Here is a 17,154-nt window from a genome sequence, read left to right as displayed (position 1 = left end):
AGTGCATGTACATGCTCTCTTTTCCTCAATTTTACTTGCAAAAGATTCTTTCAGTCCTCTGGTCAAAGAACCAACCCATGGAAAAATGTGTAACTTTTTCTTTTTAAAAAATTCATCAACATCTGCTTTCATCGTTATTATTTTACTAAGATTTATTTTGTTATCTTTCTTTAGCTTCTTGAAATGAATGCTTAGTCTATTCTAATTGTTTCTGACTTCATAATAAAAGTTCCAAAGCTATAAATATTCTTCTAAGTAAAAGTTCTGACCTTATCCCATTAGTTTTGAAAATTGTGTTGTAGTTATTTTTTCTCAATAATCTGTAATTGCAATTTTTATTTCCTCTTTGACCTAGGTTTTATTTTTTTCTTTAAGAATAGTGCTTAGTATGTTTTTCAAATGCTTTGCTTTTCTTTAGTTGTTTGGTTTATCCTTTTATTGCCAACTTCTAGATTTATTGTATTGTGTATGAAGAATGTGACCTGAAAGATAATTTCTGCTTTTCTTAAATTAATGAGATTTTCTTCATGGGTTCAGATATAATGGGTTTTTATAGATGATTCACTCGTGTTTGAAGAAAATATGTATTCTCTATAGGGCACAAAGATCATTATAGCAATTAATTTTGTCTTAATAATTATATAATTTATATGCTAATTTATTTTTTCTGCTTAACTTATCAAAGTCTAAGCAGTGTGGTAACCATTCACAATCATTGTTATTTAGTTAATTTCTCCTGCCATTTTTTCACCCCCTCCATCCCGACTTAACATCTCTGCCCCATACAATTTTTTTGAACTACAAAATTAATATGTTTATAATATGTGTGTATGTATTCATATATATTTGTGTATGTGTGTTTGTGTATGTATATGTATAAAATCAATAACTCTTTTCCTCTATTCTTATTGTTCAGAAGTAACAACTACAAATAGTTTAGGATATATCCTTCCTGGTCTTTTTGTGTGTGTCTTATCACTTTTATTAAGTTTTTGACTATCATTTAAAAAAAATCTTAAATTATATGAGTAATATATGAATGCAGACACATACATGCATATATTCACATATAAAAATACAGCTTTATAATGAGTGTGGGCTTTATGATACTTTTGTTATATGAATAGGTCATGCTGTACACACTGTGGTGCAACATGCTCTTTTCTCTTAAGTCTTAGTAATCTTTCTATATAAGTATAGACCTACCTCATTCTTTTAGACTGCTGCATAATATTCTGTTATATGGATATAGTTATTATTTAATTACCCATCCCCTTTGGTGGACCTGATCTACTAATTGCCCCTCAAATAAGATAACTTGTATACTTTTAGTTTATTTCTTCCTCTATTTTTAGTCAAATAATCTAAACTTTTAGATCCAGATTATTATTGTTTAATATATTTTGTTGTTAGTGCTGTTGAGTCAATTCTGACTCCTGGTGACTCTGTGTACAACAGGGCCTGGTCTTTTTGCTCCATCCTCTCACCTTCCCATGTTATATCAGATAATGCTCCACTGCTGTTCATAGGGTTTTCATGGCCAATTTTTTCAGAAGTAGGGGGCCAGATCCTTCTTCATAGTCTGTCTTAGTCTGGAAGCTCCACTGAAACCTGTCCACAATGGGTGACCCTGCTGGTGTTTGAAATATCGATGACATAGCTTTCAGCATCACAGCAACCTGCAGCCGCCACAGTATGAAAACTGACAGACAGGTGGTGTGGTTTCCTGACTGGAAAATGAACCCAGGCCGTGGCAGTGAGAGCACTGAATCTTAACGACTAGACCACCAGGGCTGGTCATTTAGTACGTTATGTTCCCTATGAATAACTATTTTTTACATTTCTTGATGTAGCTCTGTTTTCCTTAATTTGGTCCAGTATATTGTGGGTCCTTTCAGTCTGAAGGTTCAATCTTTCCTTGCCTCAGAGAAATTTTTATCTATTATTTCTTTATTATTTCTCTTCTGCCTTCTTTCATTTAGATTGCCTGTGTGTGTGTGTGTGTGTGTGTGTGTGTGTGTATCTCCAGAATCTATTCTCCTTGTGTCTCAAGTTTTATATTCAACTCTCTTTTACCTCTCAGTTCTGGGAGAATTTCTTAAAGTAGCCTTTGGAATCATTGGTTTTTATCACAATCTGATATACTGTTCACTGCCTCTATTACTTTTTTAATTAAGTAATTGCTTTTTCATCAGAAACCAATCTTTCTGGATCCCAAAGTGTTCTCTTTTCATAGATTCAGTGTCCTCTCAGATCTTGTTGAGAGTATACTTTTTGAAAAGTTTATTCCAGTTCTTTGGAGTGAAAAGGTTTCATAAGTAGGCGCTTGCTCTGGTCCCTCGGAACATTTCTCCTTGAAAAATCACTTGTTCTTTTTCATACATCTGGTTGATTTTCTGTTTATTCATCTTTGTGGAGGGTGGTCTTTGAGTTTTGGACTTTGAGATGGGTTTTGTCAGATTTGTCTCTTAGTCTGAAAATAAGAGTAATCTTTATGTTTTCTTTATTTTTGACTTATTTATCACTTTCCTTTTGTTTATTCTTACCCACCTCCAGATAAGGAGAATAGTTGTTATGATGAATTGGAAGAGCGTACTAGCCAAAGGCAGTCATGATGGAGAGAACTTTGCTACTATACTGAAAAGCCTCTTGTCCACATTTGGTCTAACTGCTTAAAGTCACCTGGAGCGCTGCCACTCTTCTCTAACTGGCACAAAGATAGGCTCTTCATTTGGTGCCTGATGGACAGAAAACCATATCATAAGAAGAACAGTTAGAGGAAGTCAAGATATTTGTTCTAGAATGGAGATTTATAGGAGACATAATAACTGTCTTCAGTGGCTGAAGGGCTGTCACAAGAAGGATTAAACTTGTTCCAAATAGTCCCAAGTGGTGAATTCTGTTGGAAGAGTACTGTCTTAAATTCAAGGAAAGAGGATTGCTATAACTGACACAGCTGCTGATTTAAACATTTATTGACTCCATATGTCAACCATTCATTCAGATATTACCCGCACTTTTAGATGTTACCGTTTGATAATAATGTGCTGCGTGGGTGGCCGAGTGCCTATGGGAGATTCTGGAAGGAGGCTGTACAAGCACTGGCTTTGTCATTTGCTCACAGAGGCATCATCCTCAGAGAACTGCTGCTTTCCCTTCCTAGCCTCATGTTTTTTGGTAATTATTTGCCCTCAATTTCTTGATACTTAAGGTGGTAGTCATTACCTTTCATCTGCGTGAACTCTCCCCATCCGTTTCTTGTGACATTCCTTTGGAAAATCTAGTAGGCAGAATAGAATGTCCATATCCTAATCCCCAGAACCTGTGAATATATTACCTTACATGGCAAAGGGAAATTAGACTATGGAATTAAGATTGCAATCAGCTGAATCTAAGATAGGGCGATTATCCTGGATTATCTAAGTGGGCCCAATTTAATCACAAGGGTCCTTAAATGTGGAAGAGTGAGGAAGATAGTAATACAATGTGAGAAAGGCTCGGCTGGCCCTTGCTGGCTTTGAAGATGGAAGGGACCGCAAACCAAGGAATGGAGGCAGCTTCTAAAAGCTAAAATCACAATTCTCCACTAGAAACTCCAGAAAGAAACACAGCCGTGCTAACACCTTGATTTTTTTTTAGCCCAGTGAGTACTATTTTGGACTTCTGACCTCCAGATCTGTAAGATAATATGTGTTGTTTTAAGCCTCTAAGTGTGTTGTAATTTATTACAGCAGCAATAGGAAACAAATAAAGACAGATTTGTAAGATCCAAGGCCGTATCCCAGGAACAGGAAGAACAGCTTCTTGATATTTCTGTTATTCAGAAACTTAATGTATTTATGCTGAACCAATATCTTCAACCATCTTTTGATAATAATTTGCCTATGCAAATATACATCCATTTCTCTAATGCTCCTTATTGATCTACTTTTTGGTCATCTAGGCTCCAGTCAGTAAAATTAGCCTTATTGTAGGAGTAGCCTTCTATACACAGGGAGGCCCAATGAAGTAAGTGGAGCTTACAGGGAGCATGATTCCCACTCATTAGGGAAGAATTTTCTGTTAAAACCACTCAAAGAGAGACTGGGCTGGCTGTATTTGAAGGTTGTGTGTCAGAAATCGAACAACTATGTGGTGGAGACATTAAAGGGGGGATTCGTGCGTTTGTTGAGGTGTTGAACTAGAATCCTAAGAACCTAAGGGGCTGTGAGGAAGAAGCATCACTGAGGACTGGGTAGGACCTCTGTGTACAGTGCAAATTGTGCCTACACTCAGCCTCCAGCCAAGGCAAAACCAGGCAATGGAATCCAGTTCATAGTCTGTTTGCCAAGCTGTGCATTCTGGCTATGAGGCTGCTATGCCCTGAGGCAGGGGCACCTTTTGCTAGTTCATATAAAGGTATTGTCCACTTGATAAGATGTGTGCTTGTAACACTGCATTCACCCGAAGAAGGCAACTTTTTTCTTATTTACACCAAGATGCTATATGGGCCAGCACTAACTCTGGGACTAGGGCTATAGGAGATGGTTTCTTGGAGTTGGTGAAGGCAAGACAAGGATAAATAAGAGAGAGAAGGGAAGAAGAGTTATACTACTAATGCTTTAATCTCATTCTGGCTTCTCTAACCCCTCAGCTCACTTCCAAATAGTGCTATTGGTACTTGATTCCAGTCCATATATTCTAATAGCATATCTAGTTGGGAAGATAAACTAATGAATGAATAAACTAATAAGCAAGTCTCTGTATAAGGTAGTAGTGTTTTGTGCCAGTCTCAGCCTACTGATAACCAACGTTGTGGCTGGACCGGCCCTTGTGGTTCTCATTATGATTGCAAGACACCCTTCAGCAATAACCATCTGGAAACTTTGAAAAAATAAAGGTTTGTTACTTACAGGACATGGAAATTACACAGCACACTTGAGGCCACACAGTGAGGTTGCAGGTACAGAGAGAGAGAGAGAGAGAACGAGCTTGGGCTTTTGCTTTTATTGGGGTCAAGGGTGAGGGCCTAGGGTTTCATGGGCTCACTCTTTATTGATAAATTTAAGGCATAAGAGTGGGAATTTAAAGCCTGGAAAGAGAAAAAACAATATACCCAAATGATCAGTTATGAAAACCGACCAAGATCTCTAGAACAAAGGAGCTTCATTGGTGGGAGTTGGCCTAGCTCTTTACCTAGTTGTGTGGCTGGCAACGTGTTTACTTGAGATAGCCATGTTTGAAGTGGATGCCCTGGCAATCAAAGCTTAAGTCAGGCACTTGTGTTACAAAAAGAAAAAAGCCAGCTGTCAGGGTTTACACTACAAGTAGCAAATGGGGAAAGCAAGAATCTAAGTATTGGAGATCAAAGTGAGAGGGTGTGTTTACTCAAGGTACTCACAGAGAAGCTGGAGAATCTCTCTCTGGTTTCTAAGACTGGTTACCCATGGAAATATGTAGGGCTAGATAATACCAGGGTCTTAGCTGAAGCAGTTCCCGTATTCATGGAAGAGTCCCAGCTGTCCAGGTCTGGTAGCTCCTCTGTCCTCAATGTCACAGACCAGGTAGTTAGATCTATCTGGATGTGGCTTTGGAGCTGAACAATGTGTAGATTCCTTTCTTGTTTGTGTATTCTTCCAGATGACCTTTGAGATGAGTCATGAGACCCTGTACTTGGCAGTGAAGCTGGTGGATCACTACCTTATGGAGGTGATGTGCAAGAAAGACAAACTACAACTCCTTGGTTCCACTGCTTTTCTGATTGCAGCAAAATTTGAGGTGAGCCTGAGACCATGGGACCTGGAGAGAACTAACCAATCAGGTTTCTAGCTAAGCTGGATATATATGTGTATGTATATCTGTGTGCGTATATGTATGCAGGTATATATGCATGCATGTACACAAATATATGTATATAAACGCATATACACATACATGTGTATATACGTTTGCGTATATGTGTACCTATGTGTGTGTATACAATTACATACGTACATGCGCACAAATAATTTTTCCTACCAATTGTTGGTCTTCCCCAGCAAGAAAGTTGGTGTTGGGTGGCAGTGGTGGTGTATTTGTTTCCTGGCATCAACAAGGTTCTTCCCTTTCCTCTTTGAAGATGTGTGTATGTGGGCATGTGCCTAATTAAATGGGTCGTTCTTTTTAAAGCTTCCTTCTGGTCCATAATTCTTTGTCTTGGCCCCCTTTTTTTGTCCACTAGCTCCATCTGGTGGTCTTGAACTACATATATAAGAAAGCATCTCCAAACCTGGGCACTGGAGACATTTAAGAGAAACTGGCCAGGTGTAGATGGTAGTGAGTTCAGGTGAAATAGTTATTTCTGCAGTATCAGTATAAAAGCAGGTAGCTGGCCTTTCCTTCCTAACTATAATCCATCTAATTTCTCTTATTCTTTCCTCTTGCTTAGATGTTAAATGATCTTGTTCAACTCTCATTTTTCCTTCTGATAGGCTAGCTGTATGAAACTTTAGGGTTTAGGAGCAGAGAAGTAGCAACTTTTACTGAGTTCAAAGAGATTTAGAACTGTGGGTTTGTTCTGTGCTCCCTCGTTAGCTCCCTCCCCAGCTCCCAGCTCTATCCCTACATCGCATTTGGCCTCTGTCCCTCCTTCACTCACTTGGCGCCTACCGCGGTCCTGAACCTCTCTCCCTAACTCCAACTCTCCCTCCTTTGGTCCCTATTTGCCTCCCTCTCTCCCTCCCTCTCCTGCTGCCCTTGCTTCACTTTCACAAATTGCTCCCTAGCTCCTCTTTTCCCTCCAGCCTTCTCTCATCCCTCCCTCCATCTTCCATCCTTGCTTTGTTCACTCGCTCACTCCATGCTGGGCTCCCTCCCTTTCTCACTCCTTCTCTCCCTCCCTCCCTTCTTCACTTGCTCTCTCGTTCATTCCCCTGCTCAATCCCTTCCTCCTTCACTCACTGGTACCCTTCCTCCCTCCTTTCCACCTTTGTTCCATCCCTCGCTCCTTCTGTGCCTCCCTTCCTCATGATCCCGACCCCCCTCCCCTTGCTCCTGTCTGTCCCACTCCATCCTCCTCCTTCCCACCTTCCCTCCTTTTCTCCCTCCCTCACTTTCTCTCCCCTTCCCTTGCTTACTCTCTTTTTTCCTTCTCTTCTTAACTCTTTTCCCTCTGTCCCTCTGTCCTACCGTTTCTCCCTCTCTCCTTTACTCTTCCCTCCCTCCTCCCCTTGCTCTTCTCATGCTGTGCTCCTTCCCTCCTCCTTTGCTTCTCCCTACCCACCCTCTGTCCCTCCCTGCCCTTTTATGCTCATTCCTTCTCTCCCCTTCTTCTTGTTCCTTCCCTCCCTCCCTCCCATCCTGGCTTCCTGGTACCCTGGCATCTATGACTCCCTCCCACCCTAGCTCCCTCCCACCCTCCTTCCCTCATCTCCTTTTTCCCTTGCTCCCTCTCTCTCCTACCTCCCTCCCTCTCCTGCCCTCTCCCTCACTGTTTTCCTCTCTGGCTCACTTCCTTTCCTACTCACTTGCTCCCTGGTTCCCTTGCTCCCCTCCCTCCCTCTCTTGAGAGACCCCTCTCTTGCTCGCTCCCTCCCACCCACTCTTGCTGGCTCCCTTCCATCCTTCCTTGCTCCCTCTCTTCCTGGCTCTCTCCCTCCTTCTCACCCTCCCTCCTTCCCTTCCACGCTCCCTAGCCTCCTCCTTCCCTTTCTCCCTCTCTCCGTTCTTCTTCCCTCCCTCCCTCCCTCCCTCACTCCCTCTGTCCCTGGCTTATTTCCTTCCCTGCTCACTTGCTACCTGGTTCATTCTCTTGCTTTCATTCCCTCTCTCTTCTTCCCTCTCTCTTCCCCCAGCTCCTCCCTCCGCTTACCTAGGACCATCCTTGTAGCTTGAGCAAGTAATCCATGCCTCAGCCTCAAGGGGGCTTAAAAAGCAGCTGGGGGGCCCCTGGACAACGGAGAGCAGGAGGGAGGAGAAGAATGTGAGGGGCACTTCTTAGCAAATCTTGGAACAGGGAGCACCTCTCCTCTAGTTGCCAGGACACTAAGCTTTTTGGAGAAGGGGTGTCTTCCCCTCACAGGATTAAGAAGTATAGAAAGACTTTGCAAGGGGAAGTGTCGGGGTGGTATGAGAAGAGGAGAAAGGAAGGAGCCTCTGGTGAGTAGAGCAATGGAAGGGAGAGTTTCTTGCCCTGGTGTTGCCACTAGGTTGCTGTGTGAACTTGAACAAGTTACTTCCTCTCTCTGAGCCTCAATTTCCTTGCCTGCAAACCAGAGGGTTTTCCAGTCTGTGATCTGAAAAGAGAGAGAGAGAGAGAAAGGTGTGGGAAGAAGGCTGAGGTGGGCAGTTAGATGCAGCTAGAGACAAGATTTAGGGGTCTTCCTGCCTCCTTGTCCTCTTCCCAAAACCAAGGTTTAACCTGCAGAGGGCAGGACATGAGAAGATGCTTCCAAAGAGGGGTTCTTCTCACCCTTGGCCTGGCCTGGATCTTCCTAGTCTAGCCCCCATGCACATTCACCCACCCCCTGCAGTCCTCTTTCTCTGCTTGAGTTCCCTCTGTGCCTGTCTGCTTCTCTCTCACTGCCTGTTACCCCAGCAGTGCCCCCACCCAAACATTCTCCTTCATTCCATTGACTAGGACACAAAGTATAGGCTTATTTTCTATCTCTACTCCCCTTTCCGTGGTCTCCTTCCCTCCTTTCCCCTAGAGCAGACCTTAGATTTCCCCACTGCTCCCAGTGCCTGTGCCACTTATGCTGCTTTCAATGCTGTAAGAATCCACCCCGAGAGGCTGTATCCTCTCTCCAGTGGTGCAGTTTTTAGACAGATCTTTCCTGTCTTTCTGATTTTGTTTTCCAGATGGGCCACTCAAATCAACGAGAAGCCAGCTCTCAGAGCTACTCTGAAGGTTTATGCCAGGAAATGTTATTGCCTCCTAACCTTCACCCCTCTCTCCCTCTGCCTTTCGTCTCTAAGCAGAGAGGAGTGGGCTGTCTTTGCCTGGTTTTCACTGCCTTTCCTCTCCACCCATAGGAGCCCTGTCCACCTTGTGTGGATGACTTCCTGTATATCTGCGATGATATTTATCAGCGAAATGAGATGCTCACCATGGAAATCAGCATCCTGCAAACCCTCAAATTTGATATCAACATTCCTATCGCCTATCATTTTCTGCGCAGATATGCTAGGGTAAGAGGGAGGAGGTGTATCTTCATTCTCCCACTGCTGGGTTAGTCCCTTCCATCCCCAGAGTAGCTGCCTGAGTGGTGGGAAAAGGGAAAGCAACAGCTGGGCACAGGGGAATTTCTTTTTCAATCCACCCTCCTATATTGGCAATCTTTCTGAAGCATGGAGGGAAGAAAATTGCAGATTTCCATGGTGTATCTATGAAGTTTTGAGGTGAGGGCAGAGTAGGGGAGGGGAAGAAGATTCTTTGATTAGGAAGGACAGTTGGGAAGTTTGAGAGGGATGCTGGCAAAGTTCTCTTCCTTCGCCTGAGTATTGGTTACAGGGGAGGTTCCTTTATAATTATTCATTGTGTTCTACAAGTGTGTGTTGTGTACTTTTCTCTATGTGTGTGTTATAGGTTATAATTTAAAAAAAGATTCAAATCAGAAAAGGGAAGGAGTTCTTTTGGAGCATGAAACACCTCCTAGGGCAGAACCAGGTGCAAAGTTAACAGTTGCAGGGCTGTGGCTCTTCAAAGAAAGGGGAGATGGGAGGGTACCATAAGCATACTTGATACCTTGGTTAAAAACCCTAAAGGTGGCAAATCCCATTGCCAATTTCAGAATGCCCCCTAAAGATTCTGTGCTTTTGTGGGTAGGGTCCTTAGTGTGAGTCATGGTGGCAGGAGAGGTTCATTGTTCAGGGACAGAGTCATTTAAGCCTGAGGTGAGATAACTGGAGAGAGTGGGTGCAGGGGATCTTCTGCTTAATGCCGGTTTTCTGAATTGATTGCTGAGCCAGTCTTGCTGCCTTTAGTGTGTCCGTACCAGCATGAAGACACTGACCTTGTCCCGCTTCATCTGCGAGATGACCCTGCAGGAGTACGACTATATCCAGGAGAGGGCTTCCAAGCTAGCTGCTGGCTCCTTCCTCCTGGCCCTCTACATGAAGAAGCTCGGACACTTGGTAAACACTTGCTGAGGGCATGGGGCAGGGATTTAAAAGCACAGGGTTGACTCAGGAGGAAGGTGTAAATTACAGCCATGCGAAACTTAGTAACAAAACTGCCTGTACCCACAGTTATGAATTCTTTGACATCTTGACATCTTAGGGGCCTGGCTGCCAAAAGAGTTTCTACAGCAATGGTTTTGAAGTATTTTATTTCATTTTTCTTAGTCACATTACCCTTTATTCCAAAGAAAGCTTACCTGAAAGACCAATGTTACAAAACAGACTAATGTAGAATTATTCTGGTTGCAGCAGGGAGTCGGGTAGGCCCACTTCTTACCTGACCCCATGTCACTCCGGCCCCTTGCAGTCCCCTCAGCAAGATTGCCCCCTGAGGGAGCTCATTGGAACAGCGTTTGAAAAGCACTGACCCAGAGAACAGAGTAGTGGAAACAACTGTCCACGTATATAATGGGGGACTCAGAGGTATACTGTAGTGCTCTTCTCTGAAGAGAAAGGCTCCCAAAGCCCCCTTCCCCAATACAAATAAAACTCCTATTTGATGCCTTTTCAATTTTATGAAAAATTGTGAATAAAAGCAACTTTAGAGAACTATGAATTTTTACTGATGTGTAACATGCAATCCAAGAAGAAAAAGTATGCTCACAAATGAGCATATTCTTTCCAACTGCTCCTAAGCCCCTCCAGTGTAGAAATCTCATAGACCCACTATTGATGGGGAAACCTCTGTGTGCTGAGAAAGAATCCTATAAACAGTTGTGTGAACTTGAACAAGTCATACTGAAATTTCTTGGAGAAGAGAAAGCATTCAGTAAATGGCAGTGGTGATGATGAAAAAGAATAAATAATAATAATGGCTAGCATTTATTGAGTGCTTCGACAGTGGCCTAAGCACTTTGTGTATTAACTCGTTTAATCTTCACAACATCCCTACAAGATCAGTACTATTATCCCTATTTTACAGATGAGAAATAACTGCCCATATTTTGCTAATGAGAGACAGGGCTAGTCTTTGGGAACTAGGAGTGGTGGTCAAAGTATGTACTTACTATATAATCAGAATCGATGCGGGCCATAGCTCTGAAGCCATGGTTTTGGAGGCCCCATGCTGAGTCAAGTTTTGACCCTTGGATCCTGGAAGAGTCTTTTTAGGTTCTGAGGGGGACAATTGAGAGGCTTGGGGCAGCAAACTGCTTGCTAACCAGTATAGAAATATTTCAATGTTTTAACACTTGGCATGGCTGTACCAGTGAGTATCGGCTAAATATTGGCCCTGATCTGAACCCAAGTTCTGGCTCTACAGTCCTCTATGCTATATATACTGCTTCTATAGAGAAGAAAGTCTTCACAGAGGAGGTGACTTTTGAGTTGGGTCTTAAAAGATGAATAGGAACCTGTGAGAGGAGACATTCTAGGTAGAGGCAACGATAATTGAAAAGACGTGAAGGCAATAAGTAAAGAATGTGATGTATTTGGGGCAGAATAAGGCATTTCCTGTAGTAAAGCAGAGGATATATTAATGGAGAGTGATGAGAGATGAGACTAGAATGGAAGGGTATGGTCAGATTGTGAGAGACCTTTGATGCCAGGCTAAGGGACCCACTTTATACTAAGGCATTGGAAGTTTTTTAGGCATTGGAAGTATACTAAAGCATTGGAAGTCTTTTAGGAAACCCACAAACATACTCCTGTTTGTGGGTTTTGGAAACAGTATTGGTATAGCGGTATAGAAGGTGTATTAGATGAAAGAGAGTGTTAAGGTGGGAACACCAGCAAGTAGGCTTTCATAACAGTCAATGTGAAGCATTGAGGCCTGAACCTATGCAGTGACAATGGGGCTGTTAATCTTATTTAATGCACTCAATATAACGTGTTACCCCACGTGATACTCCCCTGCTCAGCATGCCAATGACAGCCCTTTGCCTGTGGCAGTAGTTTCCAGTTTTCGTTAGAGCCCTGGGATTCCTGCAAAAGTATTTCAGAGGCCTTGTAAAAGGTAAAGGGATCCAAATTGATGGGCTTCTAGCCACTACCCTCAATTCCAGGTAAGATATTTGAAAAAAAGGTGTTCAGGGAAAATAAGACATCTTTAGAAAACCACTGCCTTATAGAATAAATCTCCCTTTGTCTACCTGTGGAGCTCCCACTTGACTTTCTCCACCCATTTCAGATGTTCCCTCCTCTACGAAGCTTTCTGTGACTCTCCGAACCAAACGTCATGGGTCCTGCTGCTCTGTTTCTCCAGTGTCCCATGCTGTCTTCCATCATAGCACTTTCCACACATTTTTTTAGTTATCTCTGTGTATGTCTGTCTCCCCCAACTAGACTAAAGACTCCTCAAGGGCGGGAGACTTAGCCTTCTTTGTATTCCCAGCATCCTACACAGGGCTAACTCATTTAATCCTATCATGTAATTACTGTAATGATCCACATTTGGCAGATTGTGAAACTAAGGCACCAAGAGATTAAATAACTCGCTCAAGGCTGGAATTTGAACCCAAGCAGTTTGCTTCCAGAACCGTTGCTCTTAAACATGCTGCTCTATTGCTTCTGCTATATAACAGGCATCCTTAAAGTCGAATGAAAAAATAAATGTATGGAATGATAGCTGTTAGAGCCAGAGAGGAGGAGCAGTCTTAAGTCCCTGTTGGCTGTTGAGTTGGGACCTCAAGTTTGGTCTGATGTTTGCCTGGACATTGGCGCTTGACCTGAGAGTGAGTAAATTACAAAGTCAGTCCTGTTCCTTAGATTTTTTGGTGGACTTCAGCTTATGTGAATACCTACAGCCAGGGCTAATATCCAACTGGTACATATAGATATAGCCATACCACTAGTTTGCAGCTGGAACCTAATCTAGGTAGTACCCTATAATCATTTGTCAGTGTCTATGCTGTCTAAGTCTTTAAAATGTTTGACTACCTGCCCTACCTATACCATGGGTACGAAGTTTGGATATAGGATGGTAGAGACAGAAGAAGGGTCTGCTTTCTGTTGTAAAAGTCACTGTTAATGTTACTTCTTCCAGGCTCCTACCCTGGAGTATTACAGTGGCTACAAGACCTCTGATCTTCACCCTTTGGTCAAGCAGCTCAACACTCTGCTGACTTTCCGTTCTTGTGATAGACTCAAGACTGTGCATTCCAAGTATTCTCATCAGTAAGTACCAAGCTCCAGGTGAGGCTGGGTTTGTTCTCAGTCATGGGGAAGTGCAGACTAGCCTCACTTAACAGAAAAGGAAGATTCAGGTACTTTTCACCTTACTTTCTGCTCCAGGGTTAAAACAAGATAGGGCACCAAGAGCTCTACGTCCCACTTGCATGGAGCCTGCTTGCTTTAGCCTATTTTACACTGAGCAGACGCCTCTTCTTTTTACAGGGTCTTCTTTGAAGTCACCAAAATTCCCCCCTTGGACATATTGAAGCTGGAGGAGATTTTGAACTACTGCTAATTCTGAGGCTGAGGGCCTGGCACTCTGGCAGCAACCACCAGAGCCAGGCAGGCATGTAAATAGACTGTATTTATTCTGTCCTTGAATTTGCCTTTTAATCACTTTTCTTCATTTTTACTCTCTGTTTGTCTTTTCCTAAACCATAATGTTGTAAATATTTGGTTTTTTATGAAAGAGAAAAAAATTATTGTATTTAATTAGAAATTTAATAAAAATGTAATGTTTATTGTTAAAATGGCTCACCTCCCCTCTAATTGCTCAGGATCCCCATGCATAGCCCAAAGATGTTTTTTCCTGCCTAGTAAAGGCTGTGCCTCAGAGTCTAGCTTATCCAATTTCCTCTTTGTTTGGAGGCTTTCTCTTCACAGAAGAGGAATAGGGCTAGGTATGAATTGATGGATGAGTCTGTACAAGGAGCATCGTTGCAGGGGGTGGGGTGCCTACTCCAAGGAGAGAGAGCCCTACTTGACAGACAGGCCTCACTGTTCAGATCTGGGGCAGCTGGGAGCGTGGGCCAATACCCTTTAGTCCCCATCTCAGGTTGCTTGCTTTCTTTGCCTTTTCCTAGATGGCGAATAGGTGGGGATGAGGATTTTTAAAAATTAAAAAAAATTTTTTAATGGTTTTTTGGTGAGGAAGATTGGCTCTGAGCTAACATCTGTTGCCAATCTTCTTCTTTTTTTTTTCTCTCCAAAGCCCCAGTACATAGTTGTATATCCGAGTTGTAAGCCCGTCTAGTTCTTCTGTGTGGGATGCCACCACAGCATGGCTTGATGAATAATGTTTAGGTCCACACTCAGGATCCGAACCAGCGAACCCTGGGCTGCCGAAGCAGAGCACACAAACTTAACTACTATGACCCTGGGCCAGCTCCCAGGGATCGGGAATTTAACCCAAATGTAGCCCTACTTTCATAGTTACTTGGTTGTGTAGAATCTAAATTTGAAAAAACTGCTTGGAGTGGTGTGCTGAAATCTCCTTTGGCACTTATCTTCTGTCAAGAGGAGAAATTTCCATCTGTGAAATCAGTGACATGTCCCATGAGTGCAAGCATCAATCACTTGCCCACTCTTTCATTCATAAAGCCTTAAGGAGGTTCTACTCTCTCTCTCTATCCTATCATTGGGATGATGTGTACTAGTACAGCTATCTCAATTGTTAACAGAGGGCTTGAACATCCTCTGTGCCAGTTGATGAAGAGCCACTGCCTTAATCTTGCTTCTAGGACCTCCCCACAATCTAGCAACTGAAGCAAGTAATGTCTGTCACAGCAGACCTCTAGGACTTTAGTCTAGTACTGGGGCTGGCAACTGTTCTGATTGGTCACTGGCCTTTTGTTACCACTTGTCAAATATTTTGAATATCAGTCCTGAGGGTGGATATCTGGTGGAAGGGACAGTCAATGGAGAAGTTATGGGGAAAATACCTCCCCAATTCTGGCCCGAGACTCTCCATGCTAGTCTGGTCACATCACCTTTTCTGACTGGGGACAGGAGGGAGAGTATGCCAAGGCTTTAGATTTCTTAGTGCTTTCTTTCTCTTTGTGTCAGTTTCCCATTCCCCCCTCCCAACTTGCTTTGCCTTGACAACCAGACATCAATGGGTTCCTTCCTGCCCCATTCCACTGCTTTGCAAGATGACTAAAAGGTACAGCCAGCGAGGTCCAAGCTGCTTGGCAGTGTTTTGGCTGGCACAGCCAACTTTGCATAAACATGCTAAAAGCACTGGGCTGGAATCCCTCTTGCTGAAAGGAAGTGTCCTGTACCTGCTTTTTAATTCTGGAGCTTCATCAGGGGAAAAAAGTAACTAGTTTGATAATCCGCCACCCCCTCTTTTCCAACCCTGTTGTTCTTTAGAGATGCTAACGGAATTGTCAATCATTTTTGTTATTGTTGCATATGTCTAAAAATTTATTTTACACTCATCATTACTTCAAAATTGATAGCTATTAGACGTGGATCTTGTTATTTAGTGCCTTATTAAGGAAGCACCTCTATTTCTATCAAGAATTTATATTTTGATGACTCTAGTTCAAAATAACTGGGTTTCTTTGTAACCTTATGCGTTTTTAACAGTTTTATTGAGATATAATTCACATACCATACAATGCATGCATTCAATTGAATTGCACACTTTGAATGGGTGCCTTGTTTGGTATGTGCATATATGTTCACAGAGTTGTACATCTATCACCACAATCTACTTTTGTAACATTTTCATCACCCCAAAAAGAAAACCCATACCCGTTAGCAGTCAGTCCCAGTCTCACCCACCCCCTCAGCCCTAGGCAACCACTAATTTACTTTCTGTCAGTATAGACTTGCCTATTCTGGACATTTCATGTAAATTAAATCATACAATATAGAGGCTTTTGTGTCTGGCTTCTTTCTCTTTCAAGGTTCGTCCATATTGTAGTATGTGTCATTACTTCATTTCGTTTTATTGCTGAATAATATTCTATTGTATGGATATACCACATTTTGTTTATCCAATCATCAGTTGATGAAAATCTGGGTTGTTTCCTCTTCTCTGCTATTATGAATAGTTCTGCTATGAACATTTATGTATAAGTTTTTGTGTGGACATATGTTTTCATTTCTCTTGTATATATCCTTAGGAGTAGAATTGCTGGATCATGCCCTATTTTACATTCCCACCAGTATATGAGGGTTCCAGTTTCTCTACATTCTCTCTAACACTTATCATCATCTGTCTTTTTAATTAGAGCCATCCTAGTGGGTGTGAAGTTATATCATGTTGTGGTTTTGATTTGCATTTGCCTGATGGCTAATGATGTTGAGCATTTTTTTCATGTGCTTTTTCACCATTTGTGTATCCTCTTTAGAGAGATGTCTATTCAGATTCTTTGCCCATTTTTAATTGGGTTGTCTTTTTATTATTGGTTGGTAAGAGCTCTTTATATATTCTGGATCATATATATGATTTGCAAATATTTTCTCTGATTTTATGGATTGTCTTTTCACTTTCTTGATAGTGTTATTTGAAGCATAAAAGTTTTTAATTTTGATGAAGTCTAATTTATCTATTTTTTGGATACTTTTTTCTGTCATATCTAAGAAACCAATGCCTAATCCAAGGTCATGAAGATTTACCCTCATGTTTTCTTCTAGAAATTTTATAGTTTTAGCTCTTACATTTAGGTTTTAAATCTATTTTGAATTAATTTTTGTATGTGATGTGATGTGGTGGTCTAACTTTATTTTCTTGACTGTGGATATCCAATTGCCCCAGCAGCATTTGTTGAAAAAAAGTTTACTTTCTTGGGGCCGGCCCCGTGGCTGAATGGTTAAGTTTGCACCCTCTGCTTTGGTGGCCCAGGGTTTCGCTGGTTCAGATCCTGGGTGCAGACCTGGCACCACTCATCAGGCCATGCTGAGGTGGCATCCCACATGCCACAACCAGAAGGACCCACAACTAGAATATACAACTATGTACTGGGGACTTTGGGGAGAAGAAGAAAAGAGAAAAGGGAAAGATTGGCAACAGATGTTAGCTCAGGTGCCAATCTTTAAAAAAGAAAATCTTTTAATTAAAAAAAAACTATACTTTCTCCACTTAATTGTCTTGGCACCCTTGTTGACGATTAATTA

At 42.1% G+C, this 17,154-nt stretch overlaps 1 protein-coding gene across 2 annotated transcripts in view; it reads left to right on the top strand.

The window, feature by feature from the left end:
- CCNB3 (cyclin B3) overlaps nucleotides 1-16,571 on the top strand; it is a 49,269-nt gene extending 32,698 nt beyond the window's left edge. For both annotated transcript variants that reach the window (XM_014827166.3, XM_044764015.2), the window contains exons 8-12: nucleotides 5,620-5,757; nucleotides 8,992-9,147; nucleotides 9,943-10,092; nucleotides 13,121-13,251; nucleotides 13,471-16,571. In XM_014827166.3, coding sequence (XP_014682652.1) covers nucleotides 5,620-5,757; nucleotides 8,992-9,147; nucleotides 9,943-10,092; nucleotides 13,121-13,251; nucleotides 13,471-13,543 — 648 coding nt within the window. In that variant the 3' untranslated portion in view covers nucleotides 13,544-16,571. The remainder of the gene's footprint in view (nucleotides 1-5,619; nucleotides 5,758-8,991; nucleotides 9,148-9,942; nucleotides 10,093-13,120; nucleotides 13,252-13,470) is intronic.
- Nucleotides 16,572-17,154: the final 583 nt, after the last annotated feature.

This window comes from Equus asinus, chromosome X, assembly GCF_041296235.1.
Source record: "Equus asinus isolate D_3611 breed Donkey chromosome X, EquAss-T2T_v2, whole genome shotgun sequence".
Lineage (NCBI taxonomy): Eukaryota > Metazoa > Chordata > Mammalia > Perissodactyla > Equidae > Equus > Equus asinus.
Note: the sequence above shows the minus strand (reverse complement) of the source record. Positions and strands in the feature narration are given on the sequence as shown.